The following is a 19,239-nucleotide window of genomic DNA, read 5'->3' as shown; positions in this document are numbered from 1 at the left end:
ATCATGAAGGGGGGGGGTATATCTGATTACTGACAATGCATATGTAGTTTTAGTATTCAGAGTGTGGTCTAGGTATACGTGGACCCCAAGAGAGTCCCAAAACACTGCCGCCACCTGCCTGTTTCTGTGGGACTAGGACATCAGAGTGATTCCTCTCTGCAGTTTGTTGCCACATCCCTCCATCTGCTATACACATGTTATAGAAAACATGGCTTGTTGGAAAAGGCAACTTTTTTTCCAGTCATCATTGGTCCAATGACATCGTTCAGATGCAACTTTAGTTGTTGGAAATGGGTGGCCTACTTCAGAGACCCCATACAGAGGTCTTGGAAACACTGCTGGACATCCCCTGGTTGAAGTCAGCCATTCCACCATTTTCCCATCTTATTGGCTTGCACAAGGTGGGACAGCCTATGTTCACTAACTGTTGGCAAGGCTTGGTTGCTTGCCATTGGCTTGGCAACTGCTGCTCTGTCCACTCTTAGAACACCTTAACTACAGCACTCCGCAAACAGCCCATAAGATTCAAAGTTCATAATATTGGTACCCGACAATCATTCCTTTTTTTTTTAAGTCCAGATCTCATCTCTTCCTCATGTCAATCAAGTAATTTGTATGGATCATTCTGCAGACTGAATGAAGCTCAGATTTTATCTAATTTCCTCGGAAATCAAACTAATATAGAAGAACTCTTGATATACTTGAAGCATATTAGCATATATATATATATATACATCAATATAATTAAATAGATATAATGTATTTAATAAATTATATCAACAACATCAATGACAATTTGTATGGACTGCATGCCATGAACCTGCAGTATCACATTTACTGGTTCTCACTGCAACACATGCACCACCAGGCAGGGAAGAACAATTGATTGCTAAAACAGGGGATGGTCATTATGTTTTTACTGGACAGTGTATGTATATTTATTTATAGATTTTTAAAATTTTTTGATAATACTTGTGAACACAATAAGCAGAAATATATGTACATGCACATGTTTGAAATTTGTGCACTTAACAGCTTTTTAAACTGGAAAATGGAGAAAATAAGAAATTGATATTTTTATTTTGTGTCAAAAATAATCTTTAGGAAAAATTCTTTTTTTCCCCTTGGAAAAAAAAAATGAATTCTGAAAATTGCTAAATATATTTTAGACACAAAATAGAAAAATCAATCTCTTATTTACTCCATTTGCATTTTTTATTGAAACTTAAAGTACATGTGACTCCCACACAGAGCCGGAACTAGGCAAACCAATGCCTGGGGCAAAAGTAATATAAGTACGCCCCATTATATGCAGGTAGTCAATCTTTAAATAATTTATAAAAATTACTATTGCAACAATCTATGATTTGCATATATTTATTAATAAAATAATTAAATAGTACAATTAATATAACAAAACAAAAATATCAAAGAAAAAGAAACTTACAAATATTCGTTTACATCTACAGAAACTTTGTTTCTATATAAATTGCAAAGAAAATACATATAACTACAAAAAAATTAAAAAATCACAGATATCATAGTTATCTGTGATTAAAATCATAGAAACAAAATATTAAGAAATATAGTACTTTTAACATTTATAACAAACTAAAAATATGCAATGAAGATTATTTTAATTGAATTTTTCTCGCTCTTGCTGAAGCAAAATCATCAATAATTTTATTATAATTTATGTTTTGTGCAACATGATTTTCAATGGATATAATTGCTATGTTGGTTAGTCGTTCTTGTCTAGTTATTGATCTAAGATAATTTTAATCAATTTAAGTTTACTGAAGGACCTTTCACAAGAAGCTACTGTTACAGGCAGGGTAAGGAAAATTTGTAATGCTATTTCTATATACTCATTGATGAAATGGAGAAGTTGTAAAGGGTTTACAGATTTTATATCTTGCAGAATTAATAATTCTGCAAGATATAAAATCTGCTTATTAATTGATAAAACATGATTTTTGAAACTTTCAGTTTCTATTGAAATATCTAACACATTTAAATCTTTGTTGTATTTTAATGCAAGGTTGGAAGCAGCTTTCTGCAAGTCAAATTTATTAATTAATGCGAGTCAAGTTCCCAATAGAAAATCAAAATCTGAAGAAATAGTATTCAAAAAAAATTATTTTCAAATCTAGTGCTTAAGTCAGTCATAAGAACATCCAAAATGTATCTAATTTCAATACAAAATTGTTGTTCGGCAAATAAATTGGAATCATCTGAAGATTTGTAAAGTATCATTCTTGTTTTCTTCTTTTTTCATCTGGAAATATAGCTGGTATATCCATTTTTTTTCTGATGTGGTAGCAGCATATCTGAAAATATCTTGAAATTCACTTTCCTGTATTTCTTGGAGATTTTTTATCACTCTGCTTATTAATTGAGGAGTTACGTATGCAAAGCTTTTTAGCTTGAAATGCTTTATTTACAGTCAATATTACGAAGAATTTTATTCCATATAGCCAGTCTGCATAAAAATGGATAGTCTATTTGTCAAAGCAGACTGATCAATACTGATAGTTTCCACATTTCCAGACGTATCTTATAACTTTTATTTTAAGTTATATTTTAAGTTAAAGAACAAGTTATAATTTTATAACTTGTTCTTTGGATGACCATCCTGTGTCTATATGTCCTTTAAGTGAAATCTTCAAAGTATTCACTAAAATTTCCCAGTGATTAGTGGAACTAGAAAAAAAAGGAAATATTCTTTGAACAACGCAAAAAAAACTTATCCCAGACGTTATTGATGCTGCATGTACGAGTACACCAGCTAAATTAAGATTTTGTGTTGCACATGGTACAAACTTTGCAAATAAATTTTTTTTTTTTTAATTATTGCCGTATGCCATTATATTTTCCCTCTGTATTGGTCCCATTATTGTATCCCTGCACCCTTACATTTTTATGTCAGGCCCATCCTTTTCTAATTTGGTAAGAATTTCTGTCGGCAATCCAATGGCAGGCTTTTCTTTACTTTCTATAAAATCAATGACACTCTCTTCTATTGATATTTTTCCATCAATAATTTGCACATATTTAATTATTTGGGACATTTGTCCATGATGTGATAAATCGAGTGTGCAATCAGTTAACAAGGAGAAGTATATAGCTTTCTTAATTTTTGAAATAATACTGCCCCGAATTTCATTTCCAATTAAACATATAAATAATTCACAGTTCCTTTTCGATGATTTGGAATTTGTTTTGCTAGTTCTTCGTTATAATTGACTTATAAGTTCAGTAATACAGTATTGAGGAATATTCTAGCTTTCAGATTCCTAATTATCTCATTTCCACCTCCTAATGCGACATTATATTGCATCCAGAATAATTTTTAAAATTCATCTCCATTTTTCTTTCTCAGTTAAAATCGCTTTTTGCAGAGCAGCATCAATAAGTCCAGAATTTTTTAGACTTTTTTCCACTGATTTCCATTTTAAAAAGTGTTCACGGTGTTCTAACAAATTTTCGTGATTTGGAATACATCGATATAAGTGTTTCCAAGAGGAAAAGCTTTTCTTTGAATTAATTAGTTGAATGCACATTGCCAGTATTTTTGTTAGTTCCAAATAAAATGCATGGAAGATGTCCAAATGACCAAGTGGAGCAGAATTTCAAAAGAAGTTGAGGGAGGAAAAAGCAAAAAAACAAACCTTCATGTTTTAGTTTTTTAGGAGTAACTCAGCCAATTTCTGTCTACAATTCACTATTATCAAGTTTTTTTTTTTTTTTTTTTTTTTTTTTCAAGCCACTATAGAAAATCAACATCCGTCCACGGATAAAGAATGATGAAAATCCACATCTTTGTCCATTTTCTATTAAAAAGCATCTTATTTTATCAGAAACATTCGATGGCCAAGATGCGGGATTATTTAAGCTCAGCATAATATGATTATTATTATTTTAATTTTTTACAATCTGAGGTGACTCATACTCAGACTCGGTTTTTTGGTAATTTTCAGAATTATGTGCCTGTTTTGCTACAATTTTCTTCAGCTTCAGGAATGACTGAATTGCAGATACAGGGTCAGTGATCTCCACTGACGCAAACCTTCTTTGAAAATTATTTGACAATTTTTTTGCTTCTTCCTCCCTCCTAATGCGCATTTTGAAATTCTGCTCCATTTGGTCATTTGACATCTTATTCTTACCTCTAATTTATAAATTTTTAATTTTTTAAAGATTTTTTATTTTAATTAAATTTGGAGCACAGCTGAATAAATAACATCGTTTATTGTAGACATCTAGACTAGAATTCTAGAATAGCATTTTTAAAAATTGTTTCTTTCAGGCATATGAACAAATTTAAGATGGGAAATGTAAATTTTTTTTTTTTTTAGTAAGTTAGTATATTATACATGTTTTCTTGCATATACAGTATTGTAATATTTTAGAAAATAATTACAATTTACAGGTAAAGAAAAAAAAAATGAGATAGTGGTCACTTTTTTTTTTTTTTTTTTACTGTGAAAAAAAAGTATATGCCGTGTTCAAAAACCCGCTTCATTATAGTCAATTGTTCATTGTCCAGCTAGGGGACCATTATATATGATTACAAAAAGACAAATTTGATAATACATTATTTTAAATAGGAGTTTTCTCACAATCTGCATTTTTGTAGTACAAAAAGTATTTTAACAAGGAAAATGTTCTGCTCAAAAATTTAACAAGGAGAACTGCATCCTCCCAATTTGATTACTGTGCCTAAAACTCATTTTGGAAATGAGACAAAAATCAAATTCTAAAGTATATAATTTAAATAACTAATAATTACATATAATTTTCTAACCTATAAGAATAAAATATATGATTACAGTTCAACTAAAGGCAATTAAGCACATAAAAGAAAAGTTTCTTTATAACATTTATTAAAACTGTTTTTTTTTTCATGACGAGATGACTTGTGACTACACTCATGTTAGAGTACTTGTGTGATTCAAGCGAAATACTCGCCAACTGGCCACTGGAGGACAAACGAAAAAGCTCAGAAGTGCTATGCCACAAAGTGGGCCAATCTTTATAGAAATTTGCAATTGAAGTTTCTTTGTTATTTTTGAAATTTGTAAAACACTGTTCTTCCGATATTTTTTTTTTCCATAAGTTATTATAAATCCCGAATTTATAATTTTTTTTCACTCAAAAAATTCTTGAATCAGATGTAGCACGTATAAAGATATTGCAGCATTTCCTTTAATAAATGTTTTATTTTTATTATAAACAAAGAACACAGGTTGACCAGAGGCTATTATCCGTGTCGGGAATATGCCTTCATCTTCTGACTGGCTATAGAAAGCAGTTGACTAGCACGACTTCTCGGTATGTGAGATAAGTGACTGCATAAGTTTTACGGGCACCACTTACGTTGCGGAACAGTAATCCCTTTATCCCGTAATTCACTCTTTCTAATTTCCTAAATTGCCTAAAAGTCAGAGGTGGGAACAATGCATACAAAGTTAAGTCTCTCGTAATCCATTTGCTATATGGAAATTTTCTTCATTCTACGGAAACTGTTTTAAATGTAATTACTAGGAGGAATTAAAAAAAAATTCGCTATTTTTATAGCGAATTTTATTTATTTTTTTTTTAATTAGCAAAGTTCAACAAACAGAGGTGTTACTGTAATTAAATCAAAAATGAAGCAATTTTAAAATACATAACTGGTTAAGTGTGCCCGTAATATCGCATCTGGGGCCATGCAAGCCCCACCATAGTTCCGGATCTGTTATCACAATTCATTAAAGAAAGATGGAATAACCCATCACTGCCAGGTTAATAGTCATTGCTATGCAGGTATAAGCAGTATTAAATCTAGATCGCTCGGTCAAGCTTATCTTCATAATTGGGGCAGTGCCATGTTCAGTAAAGGCTGCAACCAACCAAGTGGCAGAACATATATGTCCTGCACTGTCTGTGCTTGTCCAGGTTGACAATTAAAACTTCTGCTCATATCATATCACCAGGGGTGGTATGATATGAGCAGAAGAGCAGTTAATGGGAAGAAGGTGGGTAGGTATATGTTATTTTATTTTTACTTATTTATTTTTTGTACAGACAGGAGAAAAAGAGGGTGGGTGAGGAAGTTATTATTATCTCTCTATATATAAAAAACGTTTTCCTCCTAGTGATATTTATTCGAGCCAATTGGAGAAGAGGGCAGGGCAATTATGTCACTACAAATGTGCAGGTAAATAATTACATTGTTGTCTTCCATTGAAAGACACTGCCTCCATAACGTTCACCAACCTCTTACACATGCTTCACCATGTAATACTGGTGCACTAAGGCCATAGATGCCGATGCCAATAAAAAATTGCTAAACAAACCTTCTAATACATGACCATGCCTGGCATCATTTGATGCTCCATTGTAATGTCAGCTGATGAAGGGACCCAATATAGTTTGTATATTTGTAAATATTTTAGTTCTGCTCTTTTGTATGCAACAATATTCCTCATGAATTATGGAACTGAAAGCAAAGGGACTTTTCCTAAGTGACCTATATAAATGCAGGTAAATAATTACATGGTGATATTTATTCAACCTTAAGAATGCTGCGTGGTTGGGGGTGAGGTAGCCAGTGGGAGAAGAGGGATGCGGTTCGCATGGTACAAGTGGATGGGGCAATTACGTCACTACAAATGCACAGGTAAATAATTACATAGGTCATTTCCTGATTAGATATCAATCACTGCATTTCAACAGGTGTGTCTTTTTATTAAAATCTTTTATTGCGTGTTTCTATCTTTACAAAGAGTGTAGAAAACATAGCACTAGTACCCGTCACAGCCAGGGGTAACACAAAGAATTAAATATCATATAACACAATATAAAGTTGAGTAACAGTAAGATAATTCTTACTCACTTCATTTCTATATACACTAACTATTTACTATTATATTATATAATTAAGATGGTTTTATATACAGAGCATGTAACATTCACTGAAGTCCTATAGCTTATGTTCTTGTTTATACTCTGGCATGACCACCAGGTCAGTGGAGTTTACAATAAATCATCAGTATAAATGGCTCCAAGTGCCAAGCGATTATGTGATATATAGTGATCTTTCTCAGTGATTTCGTTCTGCTTTCTTTCTAGTGCTTTTCTCATCCTCATTTCTCTGTAAGTGGTTCTGTACTTAACAGATCCTGAGTGAGAGAAAGGAAAATCACCTTTCTTTTTTTTATAGTATATTTATTAATTTTTGCACTAACAAACTAACTTTTCCAGCCGCTTGGCCACTAGGTGCACTGCTCCTGCCTCCACGTGGCAGGGCTGGAAACCTGGGAGTAAAAGCTCTCACTCTCAGGGCTAAAAGGAGCAACAGTGGACTGTGATGCATGTCCACCACTAGAGTCAACAGGCTCTCAATATAATGAGACCTACAGAATGGAAGACAATCTCAGTCTTCCAAAAAGAATGAAAAAGGACTCTAACAAATCAGAACCACCAGCTTTTCTGATAATACATTCCTTATCGACTCAGCCGGTAAGCAAACTCTCTCCCTTTGTCATCCAGAGATGTCTCAAGAATGAAGCAGGTACACCGAAAATGGTGAAAAGGCTCCAATCAGGAGATCTTTTAATTGAGACCACTCAAGCAAGGCATTCAGAATTATTACTAAAAATGTCATCTATAAGCAGAATCCCAATCAAAGTCTCACCACATAACACATTAAACTCCTCAAAAATAGTAATAAGTGAGTGTGATTTATTGAACGTGACAGAAGAGGAGATAGTCATGGAATTACTAGAACAGAAAGTAACTCAAGCAAGAAGAATTATGATATGGAAGGATGACAAGCTTGTTCCAACACGTAATATTATATTGACCTTTAGTACACCAAATTTGCTGACCACAGTTAAAGCAGGCTACCTAAACTGCCTCATCCAACCCTACATTCCTAACCCTTTAAGATATTACAAGTACCAAAAGTTTGGTCACTCCCAGACAACATGCAGAGGCGAAACTACCTGTCCTAACTGCGGGTAAAAAAATCATTCACAAACAGAGTATACTGCAAAGGCTCCGGAATGTCCAAATTGCAAGAGTGACTATCCAGCATACTCAAAATCATGCGACCTCTGTAAAATTGTAAAAAAGAATACAAAAGTATAAGATCGAGAATAAGATCACATATCAAGAAGCAAGAAAGCAAATACAGTCAACAATCCCAAAACGCACGTATGCTTCCATTACACAAAAGTGTCAAGCTGTTTCAACCCAAACTGAGGTATAAATTCTGCCCAGTACATCCATTGCAGAATGGGCACAATCTGTGCTATCAACACCTCAAACTACCACCAAACATGTTCTAGTTTATGAAATAAGTAATACCCCTATCTCAGTTCCACCTAAAATCTCATGTGATAAAATGTCAAATAAATCACGAATAAATAAGCCACTGAATTGCAAAAGCTAAACTCAAATAGAATGGACTCTGAAGATAGCACTGTACAAGATGAAACAGTCATTGATCTTCACGCAGAAGATGATATGGAGATCGGATATTCACATGGTCAAACGGATGATGTAGAAGAAAGTACCGATTCCGGACATCGCAATTTTCCTAGAAAGGATAAAATGAAATATGACCGTCAAAAGCAAACCACTCAAAAAACGGACAGACTCACCTTCCCTCTTCAATCCAAACCCAAATAATGCAGCACATTGTACAATGGAATTGTAATGGTTTACGCAGCAATACCAATGACATCTGTGATTTAATCTCCCAATATAGTCCTATTGCCATGTGCTTACAAGAAACTAATCTAACTCCACAAATAACACCATCAATCAAAAATTATACAATTTACAGAAAAGATAGAAACTTCATTATCTGCACGTGGAGGCGTTGCGATCTTAGTTTACTATAAAATACCTTCTAGAAACATTCCACTTCAGACCCACTTAGAGGCTGTTGCAGTACGTGTATCAGTTGGACAAATTCTAACTCTAGTATCACTGTACCTTTCACCCAACAATATGTACACATTCAAAGAACTAGAAGACCTCATAAAACAAATATCATCACCTTTTTGTATCCTTGGTAACTTCAATGCGCATTATCCATTGTGGGGATCAGCCCACATGGACAATAGAGGACACTTGATAGAGACGATACTAGACCAACTTAATCTGACATTATTAAACACTGGTCAAAATACTTATACTCACCTTCCTACTGGATCTATGTCAGCAATTGATTTAACAATCTGTTCCCCCATATTGTATCCTAGTATAGAATTTACAGTTTTAAATGATCCACACAATAGCGATCACTTCCCAGTTGTATGCAGAATCCAAACACTATAAACCCCACGCCCTGATCATCGGGTAAAATGGCAATTCTCAAAAGCAGATTGGGAAAAATATTCAACCCATCTTTCTTTTAACAGCCAATTGATTAAACTACAACCCATTGATGAAGTTAATGCACATATTATTGAGGAAATATTAACCACAGTCTCCGAAGCAATACCACAGTCTTCTGCATGTAAACACAGAAATCTTAAACACTGGTGAAATGAAGCTTGTAACAATGCGAAAAAGGAAAAAAATAAAGCTTGGAACCTCTTTCAAAAGATTCCAACTACCAACAACCTAATTCAATATAAAAGACTTACGGCAAAAGCTCGACAAATTAGAAGAAAGGCCAAAACAGTACTGCCTTGAATTTATTATTAATGTTCTATAATCAGATTTTTCTCGAAGGTACATATCCTTCTGCCTGGAATCACTCTGTTATTTTAGTCTTTCCTAAACCAGGAAAAGATCAATCTCTGCCTCAAAATTACTGACCTATCTCCCTCACTAGCTGCCTAAGTAAAACTCTTGAAAGAATGATACACAGATGACTTACCTGGTTTCTGGAAACTAAAAAACTTATGAACAACAATCAGTTCGGATTCTGACAGAACAGATCCATTTTAGATCTAATGGTGAAAGCCGAGACCAACATCTGTAATGCTTACGTTCATTTAAAATGAACATCTTTTTATGGTAAGTCTTGATATCGAAAAGGCTTTCGACACTACCTGGAGGTATGGCATATTGAGAGAACTTTTTTCCATAGGATTGCGAGGGCACTTACCAGAATTCATCAGAAATTTTCTTCAACAGAAGACCTTTCAGGTCTGCTATCAATCTGTACTTTCTCAGTCCTACACTCAAGAAGGTGTCCCACAAGGATCAGTACTTAGTTCTACCCTATTCTCACTTAGACTGAACAATATAACATAGAACATCCCCAGTACTGTAGAACTATATATGTATACTGACAATCTTACTATATCTTGCTGTTCACAAAATATTCATACCATTGAAAGACAGCTGCAAATTTCCATAAATAAGTTGAAGACATGGGCACAGCAGAATGGATATCGTTTATCTGAACAAAAAACACAAGCTAAACCCAGAACTGGAACTCCGATTAAAAAACCGTCTGATCCCTCTCACCAGTAACCTTTGTTTCCTAGGATTAATGTTGGATACCAAACTTAACTTTGATTCAAATATCACATACATCCGAACTGTTTGTTTAAAGAAACTTAATATACTCAGGTCCATTTCTGCAATGACATGGGGTGCTGATAGATATACCCTTTTACAGTTGTATCGGGCTCTTATCAGGTCTCGTTTAGATTATGGTGCTGTTATCTATGACTCGGCCAGGAAAAATGCACTGATCAGACTTAATACCATCCAACGCAGTGCCCTTTGTACTGCTCTGGGTGGGTTTAGAACATCCCCAGAGCCTGTATGTAGAGGCACACAAACCTCCACTTCACCTCAGAAAGAAAATGCTCCTCAACTATGCAGCCAAAATTCAATGCCTTGCAACCCATCCCGTTCGACTGATACTTACCAATCCTCAATGGACAACATTCTATAATAGTAAACCGATTGCAAATAGACCCACTGGTATTAGATGAAAAGATTTGCTTCACACCTGGAATATTAATTTTGATAATATACTTCAAGAGACTGATGTACCTGATCCACCCTGGTCTGTAAACCTCCCTTACTGTGACACCTACTTTCAGCAGTAAGGAAAGAAATCTCTGGCAGACGAAAATATAAAACAAATACATAAAGAACATGCCCTAAAGATTACGCAAAGCTGTCTAATATATACAGACGGCTCAAAAACAAGTTCTGCCATTGGGGCCGCAGCTGTCTTTCCTTCTTTTAGTTTCCTTGTCACTTCCGGTTGAATGTAGCAGTTACACTGCGGAATTGTATACAATTAAATTAGCCCTAGAGAAAATCAACACTTTCGCCAATGCTAGCAGTGTAATATACACAGATTCCATGAGTGCTGTGTCTTCACTGGACAATAAATATTCAGCATTTCATCCTATCATAAAACAAATTCTTTCCTCTTTAAACCATCTAAGGAATAAAAATCATTCGGTGAAATTTTGCTGGATCCCAGGGCATACTGGTATCACAGGTAATGAAAGAGCAGACCAGGCAGTCAAACAACCAAATAGTACAGCACCAGCAATTTACCAAGTACCATACTGAGATTATTTGAAACATATAAAAGATGTCTGTAGGTTTCAGTGGTCAGAAATATGGAAGTCGCAAAGGAATAACAAACTGCTCCAAATCAAAGAGGAACCAGCATTATGCAATTCCAGCTTCAGACAAAACAGACAGGAGGAAGTTGTACTGTCAAGACTGAGTATAGGACATATGCACCTAACCCATATGTTTCTTTTCATTGGGGACGACCCACCTCGATGTATGCATTGTACATCTCCACTTACAGTCAAACATATACTTTTAGAATGTACACACTTTTCCCTTCTTAGAAAAAATACTTTCTACTCTCGGTCACGATTGCAAGAATCTATCGAATCTCTTCATTGGAAATAATGTTAACCTAGTTGAACTGTATACCTTCCTTAAACAAATACACTTATATGAATTGATCTGATGCTAAAATGAACCAAATTATTATATAATTATATAATGACAATAAAGGAACTGGCACATTTTGGCCTATGCTGCCCTTGTGCCCTTAAACACCCATACCAATACCAATCAGTACAAACATTAATCATATTTAGTAGTCACGGGCTTGAACCCTGGTCCACCCAAAGAGCGTGTGGTATTGCACTCTCACTTATGACCACTCGGCTATGTCAGGCTTCTTCACCTGTGAAGTTGCAAGTCTTCTGATAGAGGATTCATGATGGCGATCTGTTTTGAACATTATTTTTTTAACATTAAACATGGAGCACCGAAATGCGTGGCTGCACATAACTACTCATACTAAATGCTCTTAGTTAAGAAGCATATAAAATCTAAGGCAGTGCACCCAGTTCATTTGGGTGGCCAGTGCAATTGAGGCACTTTGGCACTGGGAAAACAAAAATGACAGCAGGAGTATGCTATAGACCAAATGACTGATGAGTATAATGAACAAATCTGTAGACATATAAAGTGGGCCAGCAAATCTGAATGTCTTAATGGTAGATTTTAACTTTCCAGGTATTAAATGAAACTTGTGGGATGGTCACTCACACAATGGCAGAACTCTACTGGATTTTACTGGGTGGCTGTTTTAACACATTAGCATACTTAAAGTATGGTAATAACTAAGTATGGCCCGATCCACAGTTGACTCAAACACTTGTACTACTCTACATCCTCTTTGGCTACTTAGCTACGAGTCCTACTTTTATCTCAGAGCAAAATATACTGCAATGCTGAAGTCCATTCCTGCTGATTCTCATATCTCCACTGATAAATTCCATCTTTGTAGGACATAAAAGAAGTCTTCCCCATTCTAGAAAGGTTACCATTAAAAACAGAATTCTTGAATTTATGTAGTGCACTAGTTTGGAAATCAGTGTTGCCTTTCTGGTGACATATTACTATTTATCTGTACTGCATGCAGAGCGATCAAACACAGTTAGACTTTTCAGACCTGTTCCTACCTCTTTCCCAGTGATGCATAACCGAATGATTAGTAATTGAGGGATTTCAATAATTGAATGATTAGTACTACTAATTGAATGATATAATTTGATTATATCATTTGAATGTGGGTATAATCAATTATGACATCTTGATTATACCCATCACTAGAGTAGGAGCTGGCACTTCTTTATCTAGCACTCATCCCTAAAACATGTTATGCCAATGGCACTGTACCACTGGTCACTCTAAATTTGTAACCCAACAACTGGTAAGCCAGAGTAATATCAACCAGTCTCCCTTTTTGAAGATCAAAAAGGATTACTACTGAGAGGAGAAGACTGCCTGCTTTCCCATGTGATTTCTAATGACCTTTGAACGTCTTTTTAATTTTATTTTCTTTGTTGTTTGAGACAATCATTTGAGAGTTTGTAGCTAGAAATTACTATATTGAAACACATCTGGATTGGACTGGATTGAATTGAATTTAACTTCAGATATACATTTTCTTCCTGCAGTACTATAAAACTATTTATGGATATTTAAATAGTTTTAACACACAGTGAAACACAACTTCATCAAACATCTAATTAACGAATTCTTCTGGAAATTATTAGTAGTTATTATTTATGGATACTGCTAAGCCAGAAGAAATAAGTAGATCTAATTAATCCTTTCATGAGTCGGTTTTTTGTCCTATAGGATGTTCTATTTTATCCTATATGCATGCCGCCAGGAGAAATTTTTTCAAGAAATATGGAAGTTTTTGTAGAAATTGGTAAAACTATGGACTGAAAATGATTTTAAACATTCAGATTTCTGTGGTTGTAAAGCCCCAAACTATGAAGAATTCAACTGATACAAGCTAATGCACTTGCATAAATACTGTATGTAATTGAAACAAACTGAAATTTGTATGAGCATTGTGAAATCCTTCATAGAGTTGCCTGTCTCTTATGTTTTGAATAAGTAATGCTTTAGACAAATTTCTTGTTTGTTATTCTCTGTTGAGCACTACTACCCAGACAGCCATTTCACAGTTCTTTGATCCCTCATTAGTAAGCAGGTAGCATGGGGGAAGCATTAATTATTCAAATTATAAGAAACGCAATTTATTGTGAAGGATTTCACAATATGAGGTATTGTTTAATAATGCTTATACAAACTTCAGCATACAGCAGTATTGCATTTTAAATATTAATTTTTTCCCATTTTAATTTTATATCCAAACATTTGAGCAGGATTACTGTCAAAAATAAAAACTCATAATTATTTTTTATTTGCAGTAATATCCTCAATGTTTATAGATATATTATTTGATTCATTTCATCAACTTCTGAATCCCAGTTCCAGAAAATTTCTTCAGTTGTGTACCTCCATCATGTCAAATCTTACTGAAAGGCTCTCTCTCATGCTGATATTTGAATCGGCCAAAAATATAAGCATATATCAGCAAAAATAGCTTCAAGAGAATCTGTACATATAGGTGTAATTTGTTGATATTGCATTGGAAGAATCTTAAAAATGTGTATATGCACATTCAAACTCCTTTGGTCCCTTACGTGAAAGGGACCAAAGGAGTTTGAACGTGTGTGTGTGTGTGTGTGTGCGCGCGCATACGCTTATGAAATGGTTAATATCAGGTTATTAATTACTTCTTAAACAAATTGCCATTTATGGTTAAAATTTTCAATATTTTGTTAGGAACTGTTGTGGATTGTGGTGTATATTCTCCTGTTCTGGCATTTGTGGAACTATTCAAACAAGAAGGGGTTGCAATAACTGAAGAGGAGGCTCGAGGACCAATGGGTGTTCATAAAAGAGTAAATACATTAAACATCTGGCATCCATCTGAATATTTAATATATTGATACTTTAATATATTTAATACTTTGATACTATGTGAGCGGGAATCAAAAAGTTCATACCGTTACATAGAAATAATAGCCCTAGAAAGGTGAAACTTCACAGAAACTTTAATCCTTTTCTATGTACTCTCTATGTATAGTAACACATTTCTCCCATTTTTGGATCAGTTGTTTAATGTCTTGATTATAGAAGTCCCACTTTTTGCCTGAAACCAGGATTCCACTTCATTGATGACTTCCTGAGATGAATCAAAGTGACATACACTGTAATGGTTTCTTCATTATACACCCAGCATTTGTCACCAACTGATCAAAAAAGTTCTCAACATCGGCATTATACAAATCCAACAGTTGGCGAGAACACTGCATTCAACATTGCTTCTGCAAAGCCGTCAGAAATCTTGGAACCCATTGTGCGGGGACCTTAGACATGTGCTGATGGTCATGTAAAATGCTGTGGGTAGACCCATAACTAATTCCGACTGCATTTTCGATGAAATGAATTGTCACATGTCTCACTCAGCACCAGCTGCCCAACCTTTGCAACCGTCTCACTGTCTGTGGATGTTGATGGCCTTCCTTCTCTTGGCTCGTCAAAGACACTTGTATGACCGCACTGGAACTCCTGTTTCCACTTTTTTGCAGTGTCTTAGGATGGACAATTCTGCCCATATACAGCTTTAACTTCTTGATCAATTTCCTGAGCTTTCTTACCCTGCAAATGCTAGAAGTTGATCACTGCTCCACTTGTCAACCCTAGCATCCTTCCTCAGATTCCAGGCTCTACCTCTGGTGTACGATCACCTATAGCAATGAAATTTCACATGTTAGTTATTGAATATGTAGACAACTTAAATTAAAAACAGCATCTTCCTACTGATGTTTTATCTAGGTCAGGGTATGAACTTTTTGATACCCCCTCGTATTTTTTGTGGAATTATTGGTTATCATAAAATTTATATCTGTCACATTTAACTTCACTTTATTGGACTGAATGGTTATAAGCAGCCATATTAAACCTGTCATTGATGATCACACTGCAAATTCCATTCTTTTTAGGGAATGCATTTTTTTACAAACAAATACAATTCTTACCCTTTGAGCTAGATAAATAAACAGTTTAGATTATTTGTTGTAAACTGCTGAATTTTTATTTTAATGAAAGCACTTTCTGTCTGGTTTTAATATGTTCAGATTATTTTCTTTTTTTCTTGAAATTGATATTTCAAGCTTATTCAAAATAAGCTTGAAATATCATAAAACACGAAAATCTTTTGTACAGAGTAGTAGGAAATGATTTCCAGCATTTCTGTTTGTTAAAACCTCAGAGTCAGGAATGCGGGGTCGATGAGACCCCCACATTCCTGACTCTGAGGTTTAGGAAAAAATCATAACGAGCTGATTAGTGCATTGCATCGTGTTTGTACAAAGTGAACTACCGAAGTAGATAAATTAGCATTATTTTAATTATATCTCATATTGTGAAAACCTTCACGAGTTGCCATGATATTGCACCACCTCAAATAAGTAACCCTTCACCAATGGAGAAGACTAATCTTAATTATTCTTGGTGGATACCACCACCCAGACAGCATCATTTCAAGGCTCATTGGCCTTTCTTCAGTGAGTGGGTAAGTAGCCTGGTATTGCATTAGTGACAACCCAGTTATGAAGTATAACTCCACAATATGAGAGAGAGAGGTTGATTTTTCTTCTCATATTATGTATTAATTTTATCTTAAGTCATTAATGGTTGTAGCCAAAGTTATCATTTCAGCAATACAGTGCCAATTTAAAGAGATAGCAGGTTACTGTTATATCAGTCACATAAAATTTGTCTTAAAGATTGTTACGCCATGTGAAATCAGGTTGAGTAAATAGATAAATTCTACAGCAAACCATGTATAAGGTGACATATGCATGCAAAATAATAACAGATACTACTGTCCGGGATTTTGTATTTTTTTATATTATACACTGAAAGAACAGAATTCATGGGATACCTGGTTCCTAGGCAATATGACACTGTAACCCTCTCACTAGTGGACGAACCCCACTGCTTGGCAGGTATATAGGTACACTGCATTCACATAGACAGTAATTCAGTGTCAGTATGGATAAACGTTGTTGTTGTTGTTTGGTTTTTACTTTGAAAGAGGGATGATAGTGGGTGCCCGATGCATGGGTCACTCTATCATGTAGGTGGTTCAGAAATTGCACTATCCCCATTCAACAGTATCAAGAGTGTATTGGGAATATGCCATTTCTGGAATAACATCTCATCGTTGACATCACTGTGGGTGGAGAAAGGTGGTGGATGAGCGTGGCCGTAGACGTCTGTCTTGCATTGTTTCAGCCAACCGGAGAGTGACAGCTGCACAAATCACCACCGACTTCAACGAGGGTGGTGCCAGAAACGTCTTCACCAAGACCATCAGACGATCATTAGCCACAATAGGTTATGGGAGCCACCGACCCACCAGGGTCCCATTGCTAACACCACAATACAGGACTCTAACCTCAACTGGGCAAAAGAACATTGGCACTGGACCTTGGATGATTGGAGACAAGTCTCATTGTCTGACGAGTTCCGTTTCCAGTTATTTCATGCATATGGGAGGGTGCGTATCTGGCAGAAACCACACCTGTCATGTCAACAAGGAAGTGTTCAGGCAGGTGGATGGTCAGTAATGGTCTGAGGCGTGTTCAGCTGGCACACATTGGGACCTCTGGTACGTCTATACGCATCTCTGAACGCTCCAGTTTATGTGTCCATCCTTGAAGATCATCTGCATCCCTTCATGGTCATCGTGCATCCACAGGGCAATGGACTCTTCCACCAGGACAATGCACCTCTCCACAGAGCCGTGGTGACTAGAACATGGTTCGAAGAGCATTCCGCAGATTTTAACGTGGAAAGGCCTCCCGTGTTTACCGGACATTAACACTGTGGAGCATCTTTGGGATGCTGTGGAAAGATCTGTTCGAACTTTCGATCCTCCACCCAGGAATGCGATGGAATTATGGACAGCAGTGCAGGAAGCATGGATGGAAATACCTGTGGAATGCTTTTATGAACTAGTAGACTCAATGCCTTGCCGTGTGACTGCCCTTATCTGGGCAAAAGGTAGGCCTACCCGTTACTAGGTAGGCCTACCCGTTACTAGGTAGGTATCCCATGATTTCTGTCCATTCAGTGTACATTGTAATAGTGAACTTTGCAAACAAATGCATTTTGAAATTAATGTAAGTAAAGTAAAAGTCACGTATCTTTAAGTTTTGAACTTTACCTATTTTTCAGTTTAACAAAAAATTCAAGAAAATGCCACTTAGATTATTTGATGATGAATTACATTTTTCTGTATAAATCTGATATAAAACAAAGTAAAACAATCCAAGGCATCATTCCCCCCCTCTTGAAACTGAAGTTGAATGATTGATCAGCATCATCCTCAAATATTGTAAAGTCTCTCAATACCAGCAGATCTAGACCAAGACATGCCAGCAAGGACAAGCACAATAGCAGAAAAGAAGAGGGAGGAGAAAATAAGAATAAAAAGTAAAATGTAAACACCTGCCAGAACAGACAAAAAAGAAAATGGAGAGAGAGAGAGAGATCCTACATAGGATAACCTGTGCCAGCAGTAGATGCAGACAGGAAAATACAGTAGCCATTTGGTGTACTGCATGGTATGATTCGGAACTACCCAAGTTTAAGGTTGATGGTGATGAAAGTGGTTATATGAACTAATGACAACAGTGGTGGTGGAATCACAAACTGAAGACGACAGAGTTGATGGCCCAAACTGAAGGTAGAGCCAGAATATGAGTATTTACAGGAACTGAAGTACTAGTGATGAGTTGTTCACATCTGGCAAAGGCTTTACGAGCAAAATCTTGCAGAAAATTAAACTTTTCTTTGAAATCCAAGGGAGATGATTCATTGATGATTCACAGGAGAAAATGGTTGAATCACAGCAAACAGAGGAACTGTCTGCTATGTTTCAACCATTTCAACCATATTGATGAACAACCAAGTAGTATGAACAGGTGAAACAAACGTGCTTCCAGTCTTTTGGGCTTCCACAGGGACAGAGGGAAGAATCAGGCAGATTAAACATAGCAAGTGTATCACAATGGGGAACCATGACTGGTTAGAAGAAAAAGAGTATGGGACTGGAATCTCCTCTGGCTTAAAATCTCTCTACCTCATTGTGTCAAATTCATCTATTGTCTCTACCGTTCTCCCAACTCCACTAATCACTTGGAGCTCTTTGACTTCCTCCAGTCCAATTTTCCTTGGTGATTTTAATGCTCACAACTCCAGCTGGCTTCTGTTTTCTAGTCACACCAAACCAGCTGGTCGAGATACTGAGATTTTGCAATTACTAATGACCTTGCAGAGATTGTTCATTTACCTATA

At 35.6% G+C, this 19,239-nt stretch overlaps 1 protein-coding gene across 1 annotated transcript in view; it reads left to right on the top strand.

The window, feature by feature from the left end:
- LOC150084553 (uncharacterized) overlaps positions 1-19,239 on the top strand; it is a 150,541-nt gene that overhangs the window by 37,291 nt on the left and 94,011 nt on the right. The window contains exon 3 of the mRNA XM_090375312.1: positions 14,653-14,771. Coding sequence (XP_090231438.1) covers positions 14,653-14,771 — 119 coding nt within the window. The remainder of the gene's footprint in view (positions 1-14,652; positions 14,772-19,239) is intronic.

Source organism: Mastigoproctus giganteus, chromosome 6 (assembly GCF_048544385.1).
Source record: "Mastigoproctus giganteus isolate SK-2022 chromosome 6, ASM4854438v1, whole genome shotgun sequence".
Classification (NCBI taxonomy): Eukaryota; Metazoa; Arthropoda; class Arachnida; order Uropygi; family Thelyphonidae; genus Mastigoproctus; species Mastigoproctus giganteus.
This window is presented reverse-complemented; position numbering and strand designations above follow the sequence as displayed.